Source organism: Alligator sinensis, unplaced genomic scaffold (assembly GCF_000455745.1).
Source record: "Alligator sinensis unplaced genomic scaffold, ASM45574v1 scaffold896_1, whole genome shotgun sequence".
In the NCBI taxonomy this organism is placed as follows: Eukaryota; Metazoa; Chordata; order Crocodylia; family Alligatoridae; genus Alligator; species Alligator sinensis.
In genome coordinates, this window is record NW_005842940.1 from 506615 (window position 1) to 526230 (window position 19616).

Genomic DNA, 19616 nt, shown 5'->3' on the forward strand with positions numbered 1-19616 from the left:
AGTACTCAGAAATCTTTAGCATCCTACAGCAAATCTCTAGTTCCTGCACTATGAATTCTAATAGCAGCAAACTATAAACCCCAGGAACATATGGAGGTCAAGCAGTTCCCTAAGATCACTCCCCTGTTACAGATGCCTGAGTGGGTGAAGTAATATCACAAACAGCTGAACTATATTTCATGTCTCCAATATACTCATTTTACATTTTACTGGCACAATAATCTCTCTCTTTGTCAGTCAGTATGAACTGGAACAGTATTAAAATGTTTATTGGAAGAAATGAAACAATTACTACTATACACACATATAATGCATGTACCTCATTTGCCAAACTGGTGCTATATGCACACAACAACAACAAAATTAAAAACTATCATTTTGCTGCTGAATCACTTGCAATAGTGACTTTGAACTGTTTAGCCAGCCAGAAAGATTTTAAAGCTAGCCATCACTGCTGTTTTACTATTAACAATAAAATGGTAAATCTGTGTAATCTTGGATTTATCTCAAAAGATGAGATCAGAACTGTGGATAATGGATGTTAGTGTGGAAAGGCTCATGACATCTGTAAGCTATACTTGAACAGATGATTCAGCCCAAACTGTTAGCAAGAAAAACTGCTAAGGAGCAGACTGTGGTATAATTTTCAACAATATGGAAATGGGAAGGGGGGGGGGGAATGGGCTTACAGCAATTATAAAAGCATCATATCACAGAAATGTCTTACTTTCTAAGTCAATCAAGCTTTCAAAACAGACAGGAACAGGTAGGCTGTATGCCCAACATCTGTGGATGTTAAAGGAATGCATTTGTGCTGTTCATTTTAATATCAATAAAACACCGATTGAATCATTTTGCATTTTTAAAGTAGATTACTGGATATCCATAATCATTAGAACAAACTGTTTCAGATATATACATCTTGAACATTCTTTGCAAACAATCACACTTACTGTACCAGCACAAATAGATCAAATCAAATGAAAGTGAGCAATTGAAAATGGATATAATCTTTTATTTTGAGCTGGGAGAAGATACAAAATATCAGCAAGTACTGGAAAGTATGCAATTTGCAAATAGATGTTCTAATCATGCTGGATACAATTTAGTGTCTTAGCTGTACAGGTTTAAGAAAAATAGAAGAGCACAGATCATAAAATGTAGGGCTGCAAGAAGCCTCAGGAGATCATGCAGTCCAAACCTCCCATCAGAGGCAAGATCACTCCTGTCCAAACCATCCTATATAAATCCATTTTCTAACCTATTCCTTAAACTACACAATCAACCCTGTTGCACATCAACAAGGGATATTGCCCAAAGACACCAAAAGCACTCTAACCTGCCAATGTAAAGCAGAGGAACAAGGATTATCATTATCCTGGGGCTGCAATTGTTGTTTAAACATACTCAAGTAATCTAAGGAAGAGAGCTATGCCTTCAATCACTGCTACCGAGGAAAGCAAAACCCCATACAGTGCAAACCAATATGACCATGGGGTAAAATCCCCTCTTGATCCCAAATAGGGTGATCAGTCTGACCCTGAGCAGATAGGCAAGACCCTCAAGCCTAGAAACTCTGAGTTTTAGTCCCAGCAGAAAAACTGGCACACCCTAGTCAAAATCCCTAGCCTTGGAGGCAACCAAAACCCAATGCTTCTGAGGAAAGTGAAAAAACAAACCCCTTAGCACCTGTAGCAACAAGAGGGGGAAAATTCCTTCACAGCTTCATGTGACAACCAGCAAAGCCCAGAAGCACAGGAAAAACCAAAGAAACTCCATTCTGCTCTGCAACCTAAACAGCAAGCATAACTCCACACATCACACCCTCTAATTAATTGAACAGCCAGAACTCCCCTTTCTGTATTCTCTCCATAAACTTATCCTAGCTGCTTTAATCTGCTTTCAAAACTTAGCCAGTTCTGGAGCTCTACTTCATTTTCCTGCTGCTGAGCATGGTCCTCTTCAATATCCATCTGCTCTAGGGCAGCGTTTCTCAACCTGTGGGCTGTGACCTAAAAGTGGGTTGCAAGAATATATCAAAAGGTCACAAACAAACTTTAAAAATGGATCAATAAACTTTAAAAATAGATTCTCCTCTAAAGGAAAAAACATGGGAAACCGTGGCTTTTCCCTTGCAGGCTGTCAAAGTTTCAGCCTGCAAGGAGCTGCTTGGGGTCCCCCCTGCCCCACACACTGAGGGGCTAGGGCCTGGGGGCAGGGTGCAGCAGGTTGGGCATGAGGGGCACTGGGTTGGGAGTGGCCATCAATGTTTACAAATGGATCCTGGTACAAAAAAGGTTGAAAATCACTGCTCTAGGCCAGCATTTCTCAACCTGTGGGTTGCAGCCCAAAAGTGGGTCACAAGAATATATGAAAGGGTCATGAACAAACTTTAAAAATGGATCAACAATTTTTAAAAATAGATTCTCCTTTAAAGAATGAAAACATGAGAAACTGGAGCTTTCCCCTTGCAGGCTGGCAGAGATCCAGCCTGCAAGGGGTTACTTGGCCCCCCATACACCCACCCCCGCCAAACACACTGGGGGCCTTGGGCTTGGGGTGGGGGTGCAGTGGGTTGGGACTGGCCCCTGATGTTTACAAATGGGCCCTGATACAAAAAAAGGTTGAGAACCACAGTTCTAGGCTATAGAGCTCTTTCTGTTATCTTCCAGTCACCTGTCCGTGTGTGGGGAAAAAGGAGGGTGTTGCTCCTGGGCCTCCAACTGTTGCTTTTTAGAGAGCACTCCAGACACAACTCTTCCTAAATCATCCCTGACCGATCCTTATCCGATCTCTTCTTGAACACCTCCAGTGATGGAGATTACATTTTCCCTAAGCAGTTTATTCCACTGCCTCACTGTTCTAACAGTGAAGAAGTTTTTACTGATATCCAATCTAAACCTTACAAACTGAAACTTACAAGTCGTGTTGACTGAGGAAACAAGGACTATATACTAGTTGAAAATAATCTTACTAGATAGGGATAAGCAAGGAGGGCAATTTGCTGGCTTTGGAATAAAGCACTTTAATGTCATAAGTAGCAATGGCTAAGTACCAAATACTTTTAAATTATCAAAAATTAGTGAATTTGGATAAAAAGTTCTGCAGAGATAAAGACTCACAAAACACAGAAGTCATTACTGTTCTTCTGTTAACCACAGGGGGTCTAATAGCACCACCTATATTTGAGGCTGCCGAACATTATTTATTATAAGATCCTATTTTCAGTTGCTTATAACTGTCAACTTTTAACTATTCAGGCAAAAAATTTCCATGAAACCAGTGAAAATTACATCGCCCTACTCCAGATAAATTCAGCATTGTAGCCATCTAAAGGAGGCATGTTCTAGCCCACAGCAGAGCAAGACTTTTCCTGTAATTAAAGATCTGGGCTGCTGCAGGATGTCAGGCATTAGAAATCAAAGGCTGGAAAACTGTTTCCCTGTGTTCTCAACATTTCTACTATATTTCTATTCCTTTGTGTTTGGGTTTGGGCTTCCTGAAGGAAAAGCCAACCGACTTGAATATATATGGGACAGACTGGGAAGCAAGTAAAGGGAATTAGATTGGGAGAAGGAATCTCAGAGACGACTGGAACTAGAGGGCTAGGGAGAGGAACTCAAGGATGGGGAGTTGAGGGAAATAGTGGGACAAGGTAGTGAAGGAGACAGGGACTTACTGGCCAAGGAGACTGGGACAGGAAACCGAGTGCAGAGATCAGGACTACCTGGACACACAGAGAGTAACTGAGAGCCAGTGGGACCAGAGACTTGGAGGTATGCCTGCACTGCACAATGCTGTACAGGAGGAGTCAGCAATCTCTTGCTCATGGATTGGATCCAGCCTGTAGAGGTGGGGCTTTGGTGACATTCAGAGATGGGGGGCTTTAGTTGCAGGCACTCTGTCCATGAGAGTGAGCACTGGCTAGAGGTGCTCTCTCCATGCTGCTGGAAATAAACAATGACAGTAGTTGGGCCCTTCCACTCACCTGCCTCTGACCTGCCCCAACAGGTCATTCTGGCCCTCAGCCAGAAAAGATTGCCACGCAGTGGAAGGATATTAGCTATCTCCTAAAACTAAATAAAATGAGTAGTGGGAAATTCCATACAGTCTAATTTACCCTGCTTCTCAGCCTGCATGGAGCTCCACACTATATTACTACTGGTATATGACCCAGCTTGTTGAGATCTCTGTGCTCTGCACCCATATTGTTCTGTGTATATACATGACATTGAATAAGAAACTGGATGGAGAGATTGGAACTGGCTGGGCAATGAGTGACAACCAACTATTGCTTTCAGTGACTTCAAGCAGCTCCAGTGGCAGAGGTCTGTGTAACTGAGCTAAAGCTTCAACCTTGCTGATCCCTCCTATGGGTGTCAAGAGAAGGGGATTTTTTGGTGGGGGAGAGCAGGGAAGGAAGTAGTGTTGTTTGGGAGTTTTTTAAAACTAGGGAATTATACTAAAAATACTATTAAAAAGAATGGTAGTAAGGTTGCAAAGTTAAATCCTCTAAAGTTAGAAAATGCCAAAATTAAGATATGTTCAACTATACCAGCCCTCTGTGAATATACATTGATGCAGACTTTAATTACTTGACCACATATTATTCTGGCATAACTTAATTTTAGACTATTTAAAATAACATATTATGGTTGTAGAGTGCCATGTGTGCAATATTTCCAGCAATTCAAAAAACTATTTTTTTCTTAAGAAAACTGTTATACTCCATCTGATTTATGAATATTTTATATGCTCAGTATTCCAGATAACTTTTTCTCACTGATAATGTATCAGAAAACTCACTCTTTTACTTTTCTTTCCAGGTCATGCTTGAAGGGCTTTTCTGCTTTTCCATGGCTTTCTGCTGCTTTTCTGTTTGCTTCTGTGGTGTTTCTGCCTGGATCCACCTACCCATGCACCCACACAGCTCCCCCAAAATAGCAGCCAGTCCTCCGTATTTATTGGGGCTGTGCGAAGCTTCAGTAGCTGATTTGATTCGGAGGATATTCGGCCTGATTTGGCAGCCGAATCTCCGAATCCAAATCAAATCTAGAGACTCATTAAGAGGTCCGAATTGATCTGGAGAGATTCGGGGCCAATTCAGAGATTCAGCCATAGGCTATACAGGTTTCCCTCATAAAGTGAACCCACTTTATAAGGTAACAAGTAGGGCTAGGTTCCCAAGGCGATGAGGGAGGGAGGGAGTGAGGCTGGGCCTAGGGAAGGGGCCAGGGGAGGGGTGCCATTCCCGGAGCTACACTGTGCTCTGCCTGTCCCCTCACGCCTGGATTCTGCCTGTCCTCACTCACTCCAGCTCCTGGGCTGCACCATGCTGTGGTGCAGGCAGCTGTTGTCAGCTGCTCCCAGGGCCGCTGCAATAGGGGCTGGGGGGTGTGGCAGCAAGCAGAGCCCCGGGCGGTGCGGGATGTGGCGCATCTTGTCCACACTCACCCTATCCCCCACTGCAGTGGCCCCGGGAGCAACCGGTGCCAGCTGCAACAAAAACTGCCAGTCAGTGAGGGGAGAAGGCAGGATGCACCTCTTGCTGCTCCGCACCCCCTGGGAGGGCTGGGAGGCTGTGTCAGGCTCTTCCTGGGGCCGCATGCCTCTGGATCTGAACGTGGGATGACAACAGGCTGCCTCTGCAGGCTGGGGCCAGCGGTGGCACCAGGCTGATTCTTCCCAGTGCTCAGGGCGGTTGCACTGAGTTCCGGGAACAGCCCAGTGCCCCTGGATGTGGATGCAGGATGATAGTAGGCTGCCGCTGCAGGCTGGGGCTGGTGACAGCACTGGGCTGTTCCTGGTGCTCAGGGAGGGTGCACTGAGCACCGGGAAGAGTCAGCCTGGTGCCACCGCCAGCCCCAGTTTCCGATTCAGTTCGGAGCTTTTAATGGGTTTCCTGATTCAATTCGGATTCAGAGATTCGTCAGTCGAATAGGGCCAAATCTCCTTCAAATCTAATCAGCTACCGAAGCTTCACACAGCCCTACTAGCTAACAACTAACTGTTAACATTTAGCATTTTCTAAAGGTATCCAGTCTGCATTTTGATAAAATAAGTCTATGTACACTACCTTTATTATACAGTAAAATATAAGATGGAGAAATCATTACATCCAAACATTATTCAGAATATTTCATCCAGTGCATCCACATACACAAACTATTTACATCATCATTATCTGTATTATGAAATAAGGGAGTAGTATCCAGAGCCTAATGCAAGTAACAAAAACAACTTTTCTCACCTTCTAAGGCAAGTCAGAAATTACAAATGTAGTCACGATCATTATATCCAAATGAATGTAGGAGCAATGAAAGGATCTCTGAGAAAACAGAAAATCTGGAAAGCAAGGATCATAGTGGCCATAAAATGACTGTAGGTCATATAAGCCAGTATATACAATGATATGTTAAGTTTTTCATCAAATACATTAGGGATGGAAAAATCCCAAAAGGATCTTACACTTTTAAGTGCATAATAGAGAGACTGCATCCATGCCCACATATGATTCACTTTGGCTTTCCATGTCTGTCAGAGTCATATATGATATGAAATTAAATTTTACTAAATAGCTTGCATACCACTACCATTGAGAATGTTATTTTCTCTCTAGGTTGAATGCCAAGAACATCACCAAATACATCTATTAGTCTTGGCCAATTACTCTTTTCCATCGCCACTCTAGAGAGCAAATTGTTCTCACCAATAATTGCACAAAACAACTAGTTTCTAAATATAAAGAAAAATAAAGAGAATGGTTGCTATTGGCTCCAGCAAACCATTTCAATAATTTATCATCTAATTAAATATTAAATTCATTCTAACCTCATCTAAAACATTGCAATATATTTTTCTATTTGCTAAATTCAAAGTATACCATTCATTGATATGGAATCTATTCCTTCTCTTTTGAAAACATTTCTTTTTAGTTAAAGGATACTGTAAAAACAAAATGATAAAAAGGAAGGCTTTCTTGTTGGTAGAGCTAAACACTGAAGCAAAGTTGAGCCAGAAATCAAAGATAGTTATTGAGATTTCATCAGTGTGAAGCCAAAGACATATGTCCCATGTGCTGAAAACACTGTTTAAATAGTTTATTTCCAACATTACAAAATTGCCAGGTCTCAGGATGCACTGCTCCTAATGAATTCAATGGCACCCCCTCATATCCTATGTTCCAGCCTGGCTCCAGCCTCACCATATGTTTTCTCACTATCATTTCCTGTCTTCCTCCTCCTCTGCATCTTTCCATCCCATGGTTCTGCCTCCTCCTCCTTCCATTCTTTCCCTGATTCTCCTTGCTCTACCTCCTCCCAGCCTGGCTCCTTATCCCTTTGCATTTCAGTCAGGCAGCTTCTGCCACATCATCACATCCAAGGCTCCAGCTGGGGGAAAAAGCAGAAGCCTTGTTCTCAGTCCCTCTACTCTGCAGCAGCGCAACCTCTGGTGGCGAAAAAAAGCAACTGTAGGAAAATTTTACTGAATCCCTGAAGCCCTGGGGTGGTGCATGCATGTTAGAGATTAAATGTGTATAGAGAATTTAGCTACCAAACTCTAACAAAGATCTTCTAATCATGTGTGAATGGAGTTTTTTTGAAGGACAATAACTAAGCCAAAATTAACCTCTGAATAAAATTCCTTGGTAAAGGCAAAGGCATATAAAGACAACTTGGTTAGAAAGTCCCTGCCAAATTTCAAGTACATGCTCTAAAACATGGTGATGTTGGAGCTTCTTAATTAAGTTTTAAAGTTGGGGGTGGGGGACAGTTAACATGGGTAAAAGACTGTGCTTTCCCCTAGCTTCATTCTTTGAAACAGCTGAACTGTTTAAGTGAATGTTAAAAAACCAAACAAACAAACAAACAAAAAACCCACCCTGAAGCTGACATCTGGCATGGAAATTAAGTGAAATTGTTTAAGTTTGCCAAAGTCATATGCCACTGAAAAAAAATTTCTTTGAACGGAAGTTGTTAAGCAAACTTAATTGTAGATAGCACTACCCACAATAAGAGTAAAAGGTCCATCTGAATCTTACTGACCAAGGCATGCCATTTCCAGTAGCCAATGGCACACACTAAAGTGATGTAGCTAGCAATGCATCTATCTGTCAGAATGAGCAGGTACCATTTACAACTTGGTACAGCTCTGTTCAGAGTGTGATGAAACCTCCTCTTCTGTTTCCATGTGCTGTCTCATCTGCTTGCCATTTGAGTCATCTCTCAGCCATCCACAAATACATCTCTTCCCAAACAGTACCCAGACAAAGCCCTTGGACCAAGGTGTTCAGGTACCTGAGCAGCCTTGCAATCTTTAAATGTCTCTTATAAATTTAGGCTAAGTACAGACATTCAAAAGGCCAGAGGCAGAATAGATCCAATCTGTGTGGGTTTCTTTAAGCTGCGTAGATTGGATCCAGAGTCAACTGGAGTATGCCTTGAAGCAACTGCAGGCTGGGTCCTCCAAAGAGATGCTCTGGCACCTGGCCAGAACATCTCTATGGCTGCCCCATGCCCCTGCTGCCCCAGCATGCTGCTTCAGTGTGTTGGAGCAAATAAGAATGGGGCAAGGCTGCAGCGGTGGATCAACCCAGGCTCTGTCCCCGGTAAGTAGGGATGTGGGGGTGGTGGGATTGTGTGTGTGTGGATGTGGGGGGACTGTGGAGGTGGGGGGGGACTGCTCAGGAGGGGTGGGTCCCTTAGGGACTTAGGACGTGCTACTAGCAGAGCCCCTCCAGTGGTGTGGCGCAGCCCCAGCTGCCTGAGACCACCTGTGCCACATGAAGCCAGCTCGGCCAGGCCTGGGCCACGTGCCTTCAGGCAGGACTAGACCATTCTTGCTGCTACCCGGGGCCCCCGACACCACGCTCAAGAGCCACGTGCCCTTTGGCCAGGCCGGGTTGTTCCACCCACTGCTTTGTGGCTCTGAGCAGTGCCAGCTCTTGCTGTTCTGCTCCCTGAACCTGTACCCAGGCCCCAGTGATCCTCACGGGCCAGATCTGGCCTGCCAAGCACTTTCATCTGGCCTGTGGGACCCGCCCCCAACAAACTGTGCCCCACCCAGGCCTTCTGCCCACAAGGGTGGGAGCGAGGCACCCACATGAACACACAGCCCCAAAAACGTACCCTATTGCCTCACTCCCACCCTTGTGGGCTGAAGGGTCCAGCCGGCTAGCATGCAGCTTCCGTGTACGGCTACTACTGCCATAGGCCCCGGGACCTGCTTGTTTCCCCAGTCTCCTGCCGACTCCGGGCAGCGGGTAGGGAAGTGGCGGGGGCAGGGCTGCAGCTGGGAGGGAGCATGGAGCATGGAGCTGGGGTGGGCAGCATGCGAATGTGACAGAGAGTGGGGGGTGTAGGGACCCCCCCACACTCCCCCCAGTGGTGCACAGCCCCAGCAGGCAGTGGCAGCAGCAGCAGGCGGGGCGCTCAGGGCACAGGCACCCAGTGGGGCACGGCTCCGGCCAGTGTTGCCCATCGCAGCAAGGGGCTCAGCCGCCGCGTGGCTGCCTGTATTGCCAGCACTCCCTGGCACCCGTGCGCAGACCCTGAACGCACACAGCAGGGAGGGAAGCCCCACATGTTGGAGCCAGATGCCTTCCCTGCTGGGGCTGCGCAGCACCGGAGAGAAGCTTCAGGCTCTGGAGCTGGCTGTCTTCTCTGCCTGGCAGGAGAAGATGCCTGGGGCTTCCCGCCCCTGCAGCACACCCCTGTGACTGACTTTATATTATCTTGCAACATCATAGTACTGTACATCTGAAATCTGGTATAATTACCTCAGTATCATTGGATTCACTCATATACATTTAAGCAGATGCTTGCATTCTCATGCACTATACTATATTCACAGTGCCTCAGAAATAAAAGCTTTCTGCGTGACTTTACTACTGTTCAGTTATAAGATTGGTATGGGGCCTAGAAGTGTGGATGGAAGGAAAAGCTGCTTAAAGTAATGTTAACCTACTAATTCCACACACACACTAATTCACTGTGACTGAAATTATAGGGAACTATATGTGCTGTAAAGTGAAGAAAAGCTAGTGACACTGTAAAGAAAATGAGATAGGAGGTAGAAATAAAAAATATTAAAAAAAACTTACCAATACTTTTAAAGCTGGGCCAGTGAAGAGAAGAACAACCACGAAGATTCAAACGTAAAACATAAGGACGCCACTTCTGCAAAATATTAACTACTGTTTTGTCTTGAATCTTGTGTTTTACTGCAGAAAAATCAATCTAAAAATTAAACAATACAGATATCTATATATCGTACAGGTATCTAAAATATAGACATACATGCAAAATATGTGTGATTATTTAAAGAACTAAATGTTAAAAATCTGCTGTGCAGTCTCGACATCCAGGTCTTGCAAACACTATGCACATCCTTATCTTTACATATATGAGTAGCCTCGCAGAGTTCATTAAAATTTTTCACGCACATAAATAAAGCATTTATGCAACTAATGCCTAAAACTTATATTTACAAACTGGGGCATTCCCTAGTCCACAGCTATGAGCATATGAGAGCAGGATATCTGAACAAAACAAAAACCAAAAAGAAACAAACAAGGGCACACACACCACCACTTGTTTATTCATTGTTTCTTTATGATGTATAAAAATGTAAAACTATTAAAGCTTTTTGCAATTAATTTTTTATCTTAGAAATATTAGGAACATAAAGTCTCACCTGCCTTTTTTCGCTTATGGACTCTTTGGTTATTTAGATAGCTGTACCTGAGCTAACTTTACCTGGCTGGGATATCTGGATCATTAACAATTAATGTTCTTTTTCTAGTTGTTGTGAAAACCAAATTGAACAGATGATAACAAAAAAATGGAGAAAATAGTTTTCAAGAGTCTGCCTAAAAAGTTCTCCAGCAACAACAGGACAGTAAGAGTCTAATATTTCTAAGAAAATAAACATTAAAAAAATCCCTCCTTTTTTGAAGAAGACACAAAATATTCAGGATTTTTTTATCCTAGCTCCCACTAAATAAGCAAGCAGGAGCACAAACATCTACGTTTCCTTTGTAGGTCATATTTAAAATACAGAATTTACACCAAAACCATACTGAATCCATCTGTATTATACTTTATGCCATATGGTCTCTACCTTAACTACCATGAACATCAGTCTTCATCACCATATTCTAATTTCCATCTTTTCCAGTACACATTTGCTTCTGCCCTGGATGCACACCCTACATTTCCATTGGACATACTTCATAGATCTTATCTGTCTCACTAAACCCTGAGAAGTATGACACCCAAATGAAACAGAGACATGCATGTCTGAAAACACTAAGCCTGGTGCTCACCCAAAATTTCCCCTACTTTGTATACTAGAAATTGTATAACAAACTTACAATAGTCCAGTGAAATGTCATATCTATGGTGTCTACTGTCTAGCTATCTTTTTAGTCACAAAACACTAGTCTCCTAATAAAGTGGAATAATCATTCCAGTGACATCACCAGGAGCATTCCAATTTCTACAGAACTATTTACTGTTTTTATGTCAAGAAGAGACCTGTAAAACTTGCTAGGGTTTCTGGTATAGAGAAATAAACCAAAACATACTTATACATTCTTATACAGTATCTTACAGAAAGAAAAAGTACTACTGATGATTGCTTGTTTTTGCCTTTTTTTTACTACTTAGTATCACGTGGTAAGAATTTTGAAAAAAATAATATGTGATTATTACACACAATATCTACACATATGTACTTTTTCAGACAGGAAATTAGATACTCTTTCAAATAAACTACTACAGCTTTCTGAAATAACTACGTGATTCTGAATTTTGTGAGGTAGAAGTTTATAGGAATTGTCTAACTTGCATGTTTTAAAATGGAATCGGCGATGGTACTACTGAAAATAAGAAATGAGTCTTCATATCTTCTAATACTACTATCAGTGTTCTACAGAAAAGATATAAAACCTTAAATTGCCATTTTCACTTAACTGTTCTTTTAGTTATGACAAAAACATTTAGAATTTGTTAGTATTGTAGTTTGGATTTTAGCATTTTTCTTCAATCATATATCAAGTTTACCACTTCTGATTTTGAAATGGCAAATATATGTATCATATCTTGAATCAAGAAATATAGACACAAACTGACTGACTGTACTGTATAAAAACTGTAAAAAAAGGATAAGGACCCAAAATTTTATATCTATATTCAACATATAAATATATATTTAGTTCCAGGCTTCTCTTTTGCTTATGCCAGTTTTATAGTGATGTACATAAAACTGAGAGAAAAAAACCCAGCTCCACCGATATCAATGGTAATTTGTGATGCACCTCAATATGGACAACATTTCACTTGGGGTGCTTAGGATTTTTAAACATAACCTGATCATTTCATCCTTACTCTCTGAAACTTGAAATCAAACATTAAAATTGGTACAATGTCAGTTTCAGACTGTCTTACTTACATCACTCCATAATGAACTATTTTGTGTTACTGACATCCAGGTTCGGCTAACTTGAGCACACCTTGCCAGATCAATTAAGTCTGTGTAGTGAAAAATCTAGGTTGGAAAAACAAATAGAAATACTGTTTAAGAGAGACCACTAGACTGAAAAACAAACAAAGCAACAATAAAACATCAACATCCAGTACTTATTCATCAGTCCAAAATAGTAGACTTATAGTTCTTTTCTCATCAAATTTCACATCTCTAGATATAGTATACCAAACTAGGAGTCATTTTCTCCTCTGGAGCCATGTAATAATGTCAGGGTAAGATAGGATGCAATGGGTTTAAATTGTAACAAAGAAGATTTAAATTAAGTCTCAGGAAAAACTTCCTAACTATAAGAACACAAGGACAATGGAACAATCTGCCTAGGGAAACTGAGGAATCTCCTTCACTAGAGACTTTCAAGAAGAGGTTGGATAAGCCTTTGTCTGGAATGGTCTAGAAATAGGGCGTCCTGCCTTGTGCTGAGGGTAGGACTAGATGACTCCAGAGGGCCTTACCAATCCTATAATTCTATAAGGCATTTTGCAGTCATATTATGATCAAATGCTTATTATAGCAGTCAAGGGTGCCATTTTCCCAATTTACAGTCAAATAAGGCAGATTTTTAAAGGGGAGACAGGCAGGATACAAAGGGCACACCTACACAAGATGCTACAGCGCCATAGTGTCCGTTGGCAAAAACTGTGATGCTGTCGCTACGTCACCGTAGCAATGCACTCTCTCGCTATAGTGCATTGCTATGGCAACGCAGCAGCCAAAAATAACCATGCGTGGCCAGCACAGAGCATTATGGGTTGTTACTGCACCATCTTTTAGTACTTCCAAAAGGAAGTACTAAATGGCAACGCAGTACCAAAGGTGCCGTACGGCCACGTGTAAACACACCCAAAATATCTTAGCTTGTAGCCCCTTTCTCAAGCTTAATTCAGTGAAGGCAAGTTCAGCTATGAAATTATCTTACTGATCTCTGTTAAGAGATCGGTAAAATATTTGTTTGACTGGTGGTGTGTTAGTAGGTACCGAGTAATTTTCCTTTGGTCACAATCTATACTCTAGAAATACCAGTCTGAATTTCCTATTCTACATCCCTATTGCATTACTGCTTGCCAAAAGTGCTTTTTCATAAAAATTTTGGAAGTGGCAGAATTGGCTCTTTCCAGAGATCATAGCCTGAAATCAGTCATTCTGATGGAACATAAAAGAGATGTTATTAGAAAAACTACACATTTTGGCGCGCTCATACTATATTGGTGAAAATATGAAATAACATAGTAACACAAAGAACTTGAAAATCACCCATGAACAATGAGGTGTTTTCACCATATTTCTCAAAACAATGGATACTGGGATTTTAATGTTATTTCCTAACATTTTAAAATTCAGGTGTTCATCTAGTGCCTAAAGGCTAGAGCCAGAAATTAAACATAAATTGATATAAGTGATCAGAAACATAGGCACTAAGCACGTGGGGACCCAAGGGCCCTGACCCCTCTCAGGAAGAGGGTAGGGTGACTACCCGTCCTTAATTGGGCAGGAAAGTCCTAAAAAGGAAACATTAGGTCGTGGTCCTGGGCTATAGGACTCGGAGACAGCATTTGTCCTGGATTCCCAGTATTGTGCAGGGATTTGGGTTTTCCATTCACCATGGAAAAATGTGGGAAATGGTGGGTTTCCCCTTGCAGGCTGGCAGAATTACAGACTGCAAGGGGCTCTGGGGAGTGGGACACAGGGGGTACCATGTATATGTGTGTGCATGCACATGTGCGTGACACCAAGAATACAGCCCCAGACAGCAGTGGAGAGCAGCTCCCCCATACTTACCCTGCACGTAAGTCTATGAGAGGGTGCAGATTGAGGCTCCCACAGTGAGGGATGTAGTGGGGCAGGGGCTAGGCCTAGGGGCTCTGCCCAGCCAGGGCGGTGCATGGGGCCTGGGTCTGGTAGCGTGGAGTGGAACAGAGCCATGGGTGGCTCATTCATGGGGTGGGGGGCAGCTCCCTGCCATGGTGCACACTCCTGGAGAGGGGGCAATGGGGAGGCGTGTGCCTCCCAAATTTATGCATGGGGTGGGGGCAGATGTGGGCTGCCCACTGCAGGCTTAGGGCTCCCTACCCTGCTGCCTTCCCCCCAGAAGCCCCACACCAGCCACGCTGCCATGGTGAGGTGCCCCCTGCCCACCCAGCAGCAGCGGAGGTAGTGGCATGGAGTTGTGCCCTCCACTACTGCAGGAGGGCAGAGGGAGCCTCACCACAGCAGGGGTGCATGACTCCCAGAGGGGTGGCAGTAAGGTGGGAAGCCCAAGCCTCCAGTGGGCGGTCTGCATCTGCCCCTGCCCCACACAGGCTCCGCTCAGCTCTGCTCTGGCTGTGGGTGGCTAAGATGATGCCCCCTCCCCCCCCGGCCCACAAAAATAAAAGATGGTGCCTAATTGGAAACCAGTCCAAACCTGTAACACAATAGTTCAGTACACATAAACTGCTTTCAAAATGGCCAAAAACTGGTTTAAAATAAATCTGGATACATGTAGTATCAGACTTAACTCATTTAAGTTAAATCAGTTTATTGAAATTCTGTCCCAGATCCCCTCCAGATTCCAGTTAACTCACAGTCCCCCAGCATCCCAGGATGCTTTGCATCTCCCCTACAAATCCTCCTTTGCAGGGTGGGTGGCCTAGCCGGGGTGTGGCCTAGCCTTGGCCCAAGCTGTCTGCTCCAACCAAGCAAGGAGGCATGCTCTAGAGCGCCCCCCTCTCCCCCCCCGCCCCCCGCAGCTTCTGGCCTGGGCCATTGCAGGCATGTGGCTGCATTTCCAGAATCAAAAATGAATGTCTGTTTGCTTGCTTATTGGTTCAATCTACACAGTTTAGACTAACCTACAAATATTAAATTGATTTAGCCTCGGGCTTTTTAACTGTCTATACTTAGCCAAAATGTTTCATAGTTTCATACTTGATAGGGTTGGAAGGGACCTGAGCAGATCATCAAGTCCAATTTCCTGCCATGGCAGGAAAGAGTACTGGGGTCAAACGACCGAGGCAAGGTGTTCATCTAGCCTCCTCTTAAAGACCCCCCGGGTAGGAGCCAGCACCACTTCTCTTGGAAGTTGGTTCCAGATCCTAGCCACCCTGACAGTGAAGTAGCGCCTCCTGATGTCTAGTCTGAATCTACCCTCTGCCAGCTTGTGACCATTATTTCTAGTCACTCCTGGTAGTGTTCGTGGGAACAGGGACTCCCCCAATGCCTGCTGGTCCCCTCTGACTAGTTTGTAAATGGCCACTAGATCCCCCCTCAGCCTCCTCTTGTAGAGGCTGAACAGGTTCAGGTCCCTTAGCCTCTCCTCATAGGGCCTGCCCTGCTGCCCCCTGATCATGCGAGTGGCCCTCCTGTGGACCCTCTCCATGTTGTCCACATCCCATGTTCAGAAATCCAGGCTCTGGTAGACCAGGTGGGAAACAATACGCAAAATGGGGAATGCCTCATAAACAGCACTGTACCAGAAACTGCCTCTCATACATTGAGGGAATGGCTATTCAAGTCACTGTCATTGTTAGGGTCCAGGGTTCAAGAGAAGATGAGAAATCTGCCAGATAAGCAGGGCTTTAAAATTAAAGCTAACATTTTGATTTCCGTTTTGAATTACCTTTATTGAATGTTTTTACATATGTAATTTAAAAACCTTCAAATTTAGCCAGTATCAATTTTTAAATAAATACATCTATAGAACTGCATCAAATGTCAGAAGTCAAATCCTATCTTACTAAGGGCCTGATCATCATCTTTGCCAATTCTCACTGAAGTCAAATGGGAGTGTCAAGTGGTTAGGCCCTATTAAAACTAAACTACTAAAAACTTGAAGAGTTAAAATTCTGAAAATACTAGAGTGTAAATATAAAGAAAGCTTTACAGACAGCCACATGTCTAAGACAAGCTTAAACAGTAGACTACATGGAGGGAAGGGATATTTCCCAGCCCCAAGTCTGCCCACAGTACAATAAGAGTAATTAATCTCCAGTTAAGGAATATATTTGAACATATGCCTAAAGCATGGTACAGAGACTTAGGCATGAACAACCTGATGGCCATGAAAAAAAGCAGCTAAAAAAGAAGATATTCTCCCTAACCCTTCTACCTATCCTCCTTCAATGCCTTCAGGGAAAATATGAATAAGCACGGCAAAGTATGATACATTTTTCTATTCTTGCTTAGGAGAAGCTCACTATAATGAAGTAGGGAAGATGCAGTAAAGGTATTTTAAAATTCTTGGTATATGGATAGGTGGGTAACTGCATAGATGGTGTCACTAGCAGGCATTGGGTCAAGGAGGTGGACAAAAGAGGAGGGTCCAGGACGAAGTGACAAAGCAAGCACAGAGGGATAAAGCAAGCACTGCCCCCATGCACACAGCTCTTTGTGCACCGGGGCAGTGCAGGGTTGCGCCCCTCTCTGCTGCCCCTGCCTGTAGGGGAAGCATGGCCACAGCAGCGCGGGGCTCACAGCAGCAGGCAGCTTTTGTGTATGTCCCGCCATGTGCTGCCATGCCGGGTTGCACACGCTGCACTCTGGAGGGCCTGGGGGAGGGCAGCAGGGTAGGGAGCATGAGCCTGCATTGCATACCCACCCTGCCCCCACCCCCACACAGATCTGGGACCCACCCTGCCCCCCACCCCCACACAGATCTGGAGGACACAGGTCCCTCCCACCCCTCAGGAGTGCACACTGCTGCTGGGACCTGGCCCCGCCCAAGCCCACAGCAGGCAGGCAGCAGTGGGGGAGCCGGCTCATGCTCCTGCTGCAGCAGCCGCTGCCTTCTGTTGGGGGCAGGGGGCTGGGGGCCTGGGTCCCTGGGCCCATAGCCCGCAAGGGGCACAAGCAGGGCTGGGGGGCTATAGGGTGGGGGTGTGAGGGATACCAGCAGTGCTGTGTGGGGCATTTAATTTTAAGCATGGATTTGGGGATTTTTATCAGAGAATTTGCAATTTTTTATCACAGAAAACCAGGATCCCTGGTGATTAGTACTCTCCTTGTAGGTTATGGGTATTCAAAGGAAAGGTTATATACTGTGACTGTTGTTACCGGGGTTGTGGGTGTGTATGTATATTCTCTTTAATAGCCTTTATGAGTTAAACCTGTTTGATTATTTGTAATTGATATTGTGTATAATTAAATCCTGTATATAGTTAACCCTGTTTGCAAGGCTCATCCTCTGTACAGGGAGACCCTCTTCTTGAGGAACCAGCTGCAGCCACTAGAAGGGTTGGGCAATGGTTACCGGGCACCCCATGTTCCCAGTATTCGGTAGTGGCCATGGGCAGTGCTGTGCGCCTGGGTTACACTTAGCAAGCGGAGGCAATAGCAGAATCTTTAGCAATGCTCTTACAGAGGAAATAGGACAATCAGTCAGACAGTAGGTATTTCAAACCTCATGATTTCATTTCATAATTCCATAGATTTTAGGGTCAGAAGGGACCTATTAGATCATTGAGTCTGACCCCCTGCCCTGGGCAGGAAAGAGTGGGGTCACATGGCCCCAGCCAGGTGTTTGTCTAATCTCCTCTTAAATACCTCCAAGAAAGGGGACAGTACCACCACCCTTGGAAGCGTTTTCCATATTTTGGCAACCCTCACTGTAAAGAATCTGTTGGAAGAATTATACAAACAAACATCATAAAAATTCAAGTAACTTCCTAACTTATGTGGAGAACAACTTACTGTTCCAGCAAGTTGAAACTACAACTAAGAGCTTATCTGTCTTGCAACTTGTCCTGACCAATAGGGAAGAACAGGTAGAGGATGTGAAGGTGATGGAAAACCTGGGAGTAAGTGATCATGTGACAGGAGGCTTGGTGCAGGAGCAAGGCAGCAGCTGAGGCAAACTGCTGGTGTAGCAGAAAGGTAATCAGAGGCCACATGACCCAGGAGGGGGCTGGGCTTATAAAGAGAGTGTTGGGGTACCCGTGTACCCCCTGCCTGTGTCTTGTGTACCTCCAGGGGTACACATACCACAGGTTGAGAAACTATGTATTAGATCAACAGCATAGTTGGGATTAGGTTAGACAAGCTTTTAAATGCAAAACATTTGCATCGGTCATTTGCATAGGGTGCTCAGGCCCTGAGCTGAGGAGGAATATTGCCTAAGCAGGATGGCTATAGCTCCTGAACGCCAACATGGAAAGTACTGCCTGTGGTACTCTGGAAGTTGGGAAAGGGATTAAGGGGTGAAGGAGGTCCCTAGGGCCCCAGTAATGGGTCCAGGAGCCCAGAGAGGGGCTGAGAGTAGAACCAGAGGATCTGAGAGCCCAGAGAGGGGTCAAGTGTGGACCAGGGGGTCCGAAAAAAGAGGAAATGGGCAGAGGTAGACTCCAAGCAGGAAGACTGTGCTTGGGAGTAGCCAAGAGAGTTAAAGTGCCAGGGAGGAGCAGGCCTCCCTGGAGGTGGAATGAACATCAGTGAATGATAACACCTGTGAGGCATGGGGTGTGGTATAGGGACAGATAGAGCCATGCAATTAGCCCTTAAGCAATGGCCACAGGCAACTGGTGGTCATGAGAATGAGATCAGGCTTGGGAAGCCCTGGGGCAGCCTCCTGTTTTCTAAAGGTTAATACCAACAAGACATGGCAGACAAGGGAAGGGGAGTTTTGCCTGAGAGGTGGCAAGGCCGAGGGCTAAGAGCGTATCCGTGGCAAGACGGCCACCCCTGGAGGACCCTGTTACAGATCACAATATGACAGAATTCCTGATCCTGACACCAGGAAAGCTTGAGGTCAGCAGAACTAAAGACACTTGATTTTAAAAAGATGTATTTCAGCTGACTCAAGGAGATAGTACGCATGGTGCCATGGGAGAATGGAGGTGCAACAGGTACCATTTTAGAGCTTAGCCAAACTGTGACCCGCTCCCCTGTTTCTGCGGCAACCCCCCACCTTCTCGCCTGCCATGCCTTGATGTTAATTAATTAGATGATATTAATTAGCGGGAGGCTGCCATTCTCCAGCCCTGTTGCCAGGGGGCGCTATTTGCGGCTCCTTTCCTCCCCAATACCACAGGCCAAGCCTCGCAGGTGTAATCACCGTTGTCGCTATCCTTTGCTGCCCCCTCCTGGGCTTTCTGGGT

At 44.5% G+C, this 19616-nt stretch overlaps 1 protein-coding gene across 1 annotated transcript in view; it reads right to left on the minus strand.

Moving 5' to 3' along the window:
• The window catches only part of FBXL13 (F-box and leucine rich repeat protein 13), a gene marked incomplete at its 5' end in the record, with an annotated part of 176071 nt that overhangs the window by 126597 nt on the left and 29858 nt on the right, over nucleotides 1-19616 (minus strand). Inside the window, 2 exons of the mRNA XM_006036277.3 lie at nucleotides 10103-10238; nucleotides 12454-12549. Of these exons, the coding sequence (XP_006036339.3) occupies nucleotides 10103-10238; nucleotides 12454-12549 (232 nt within the window). The remainder of the gene's footprint in view (nucleotides 1-10102; nucleotides 10239-12453; nucleotides 12550-19616) is intronic.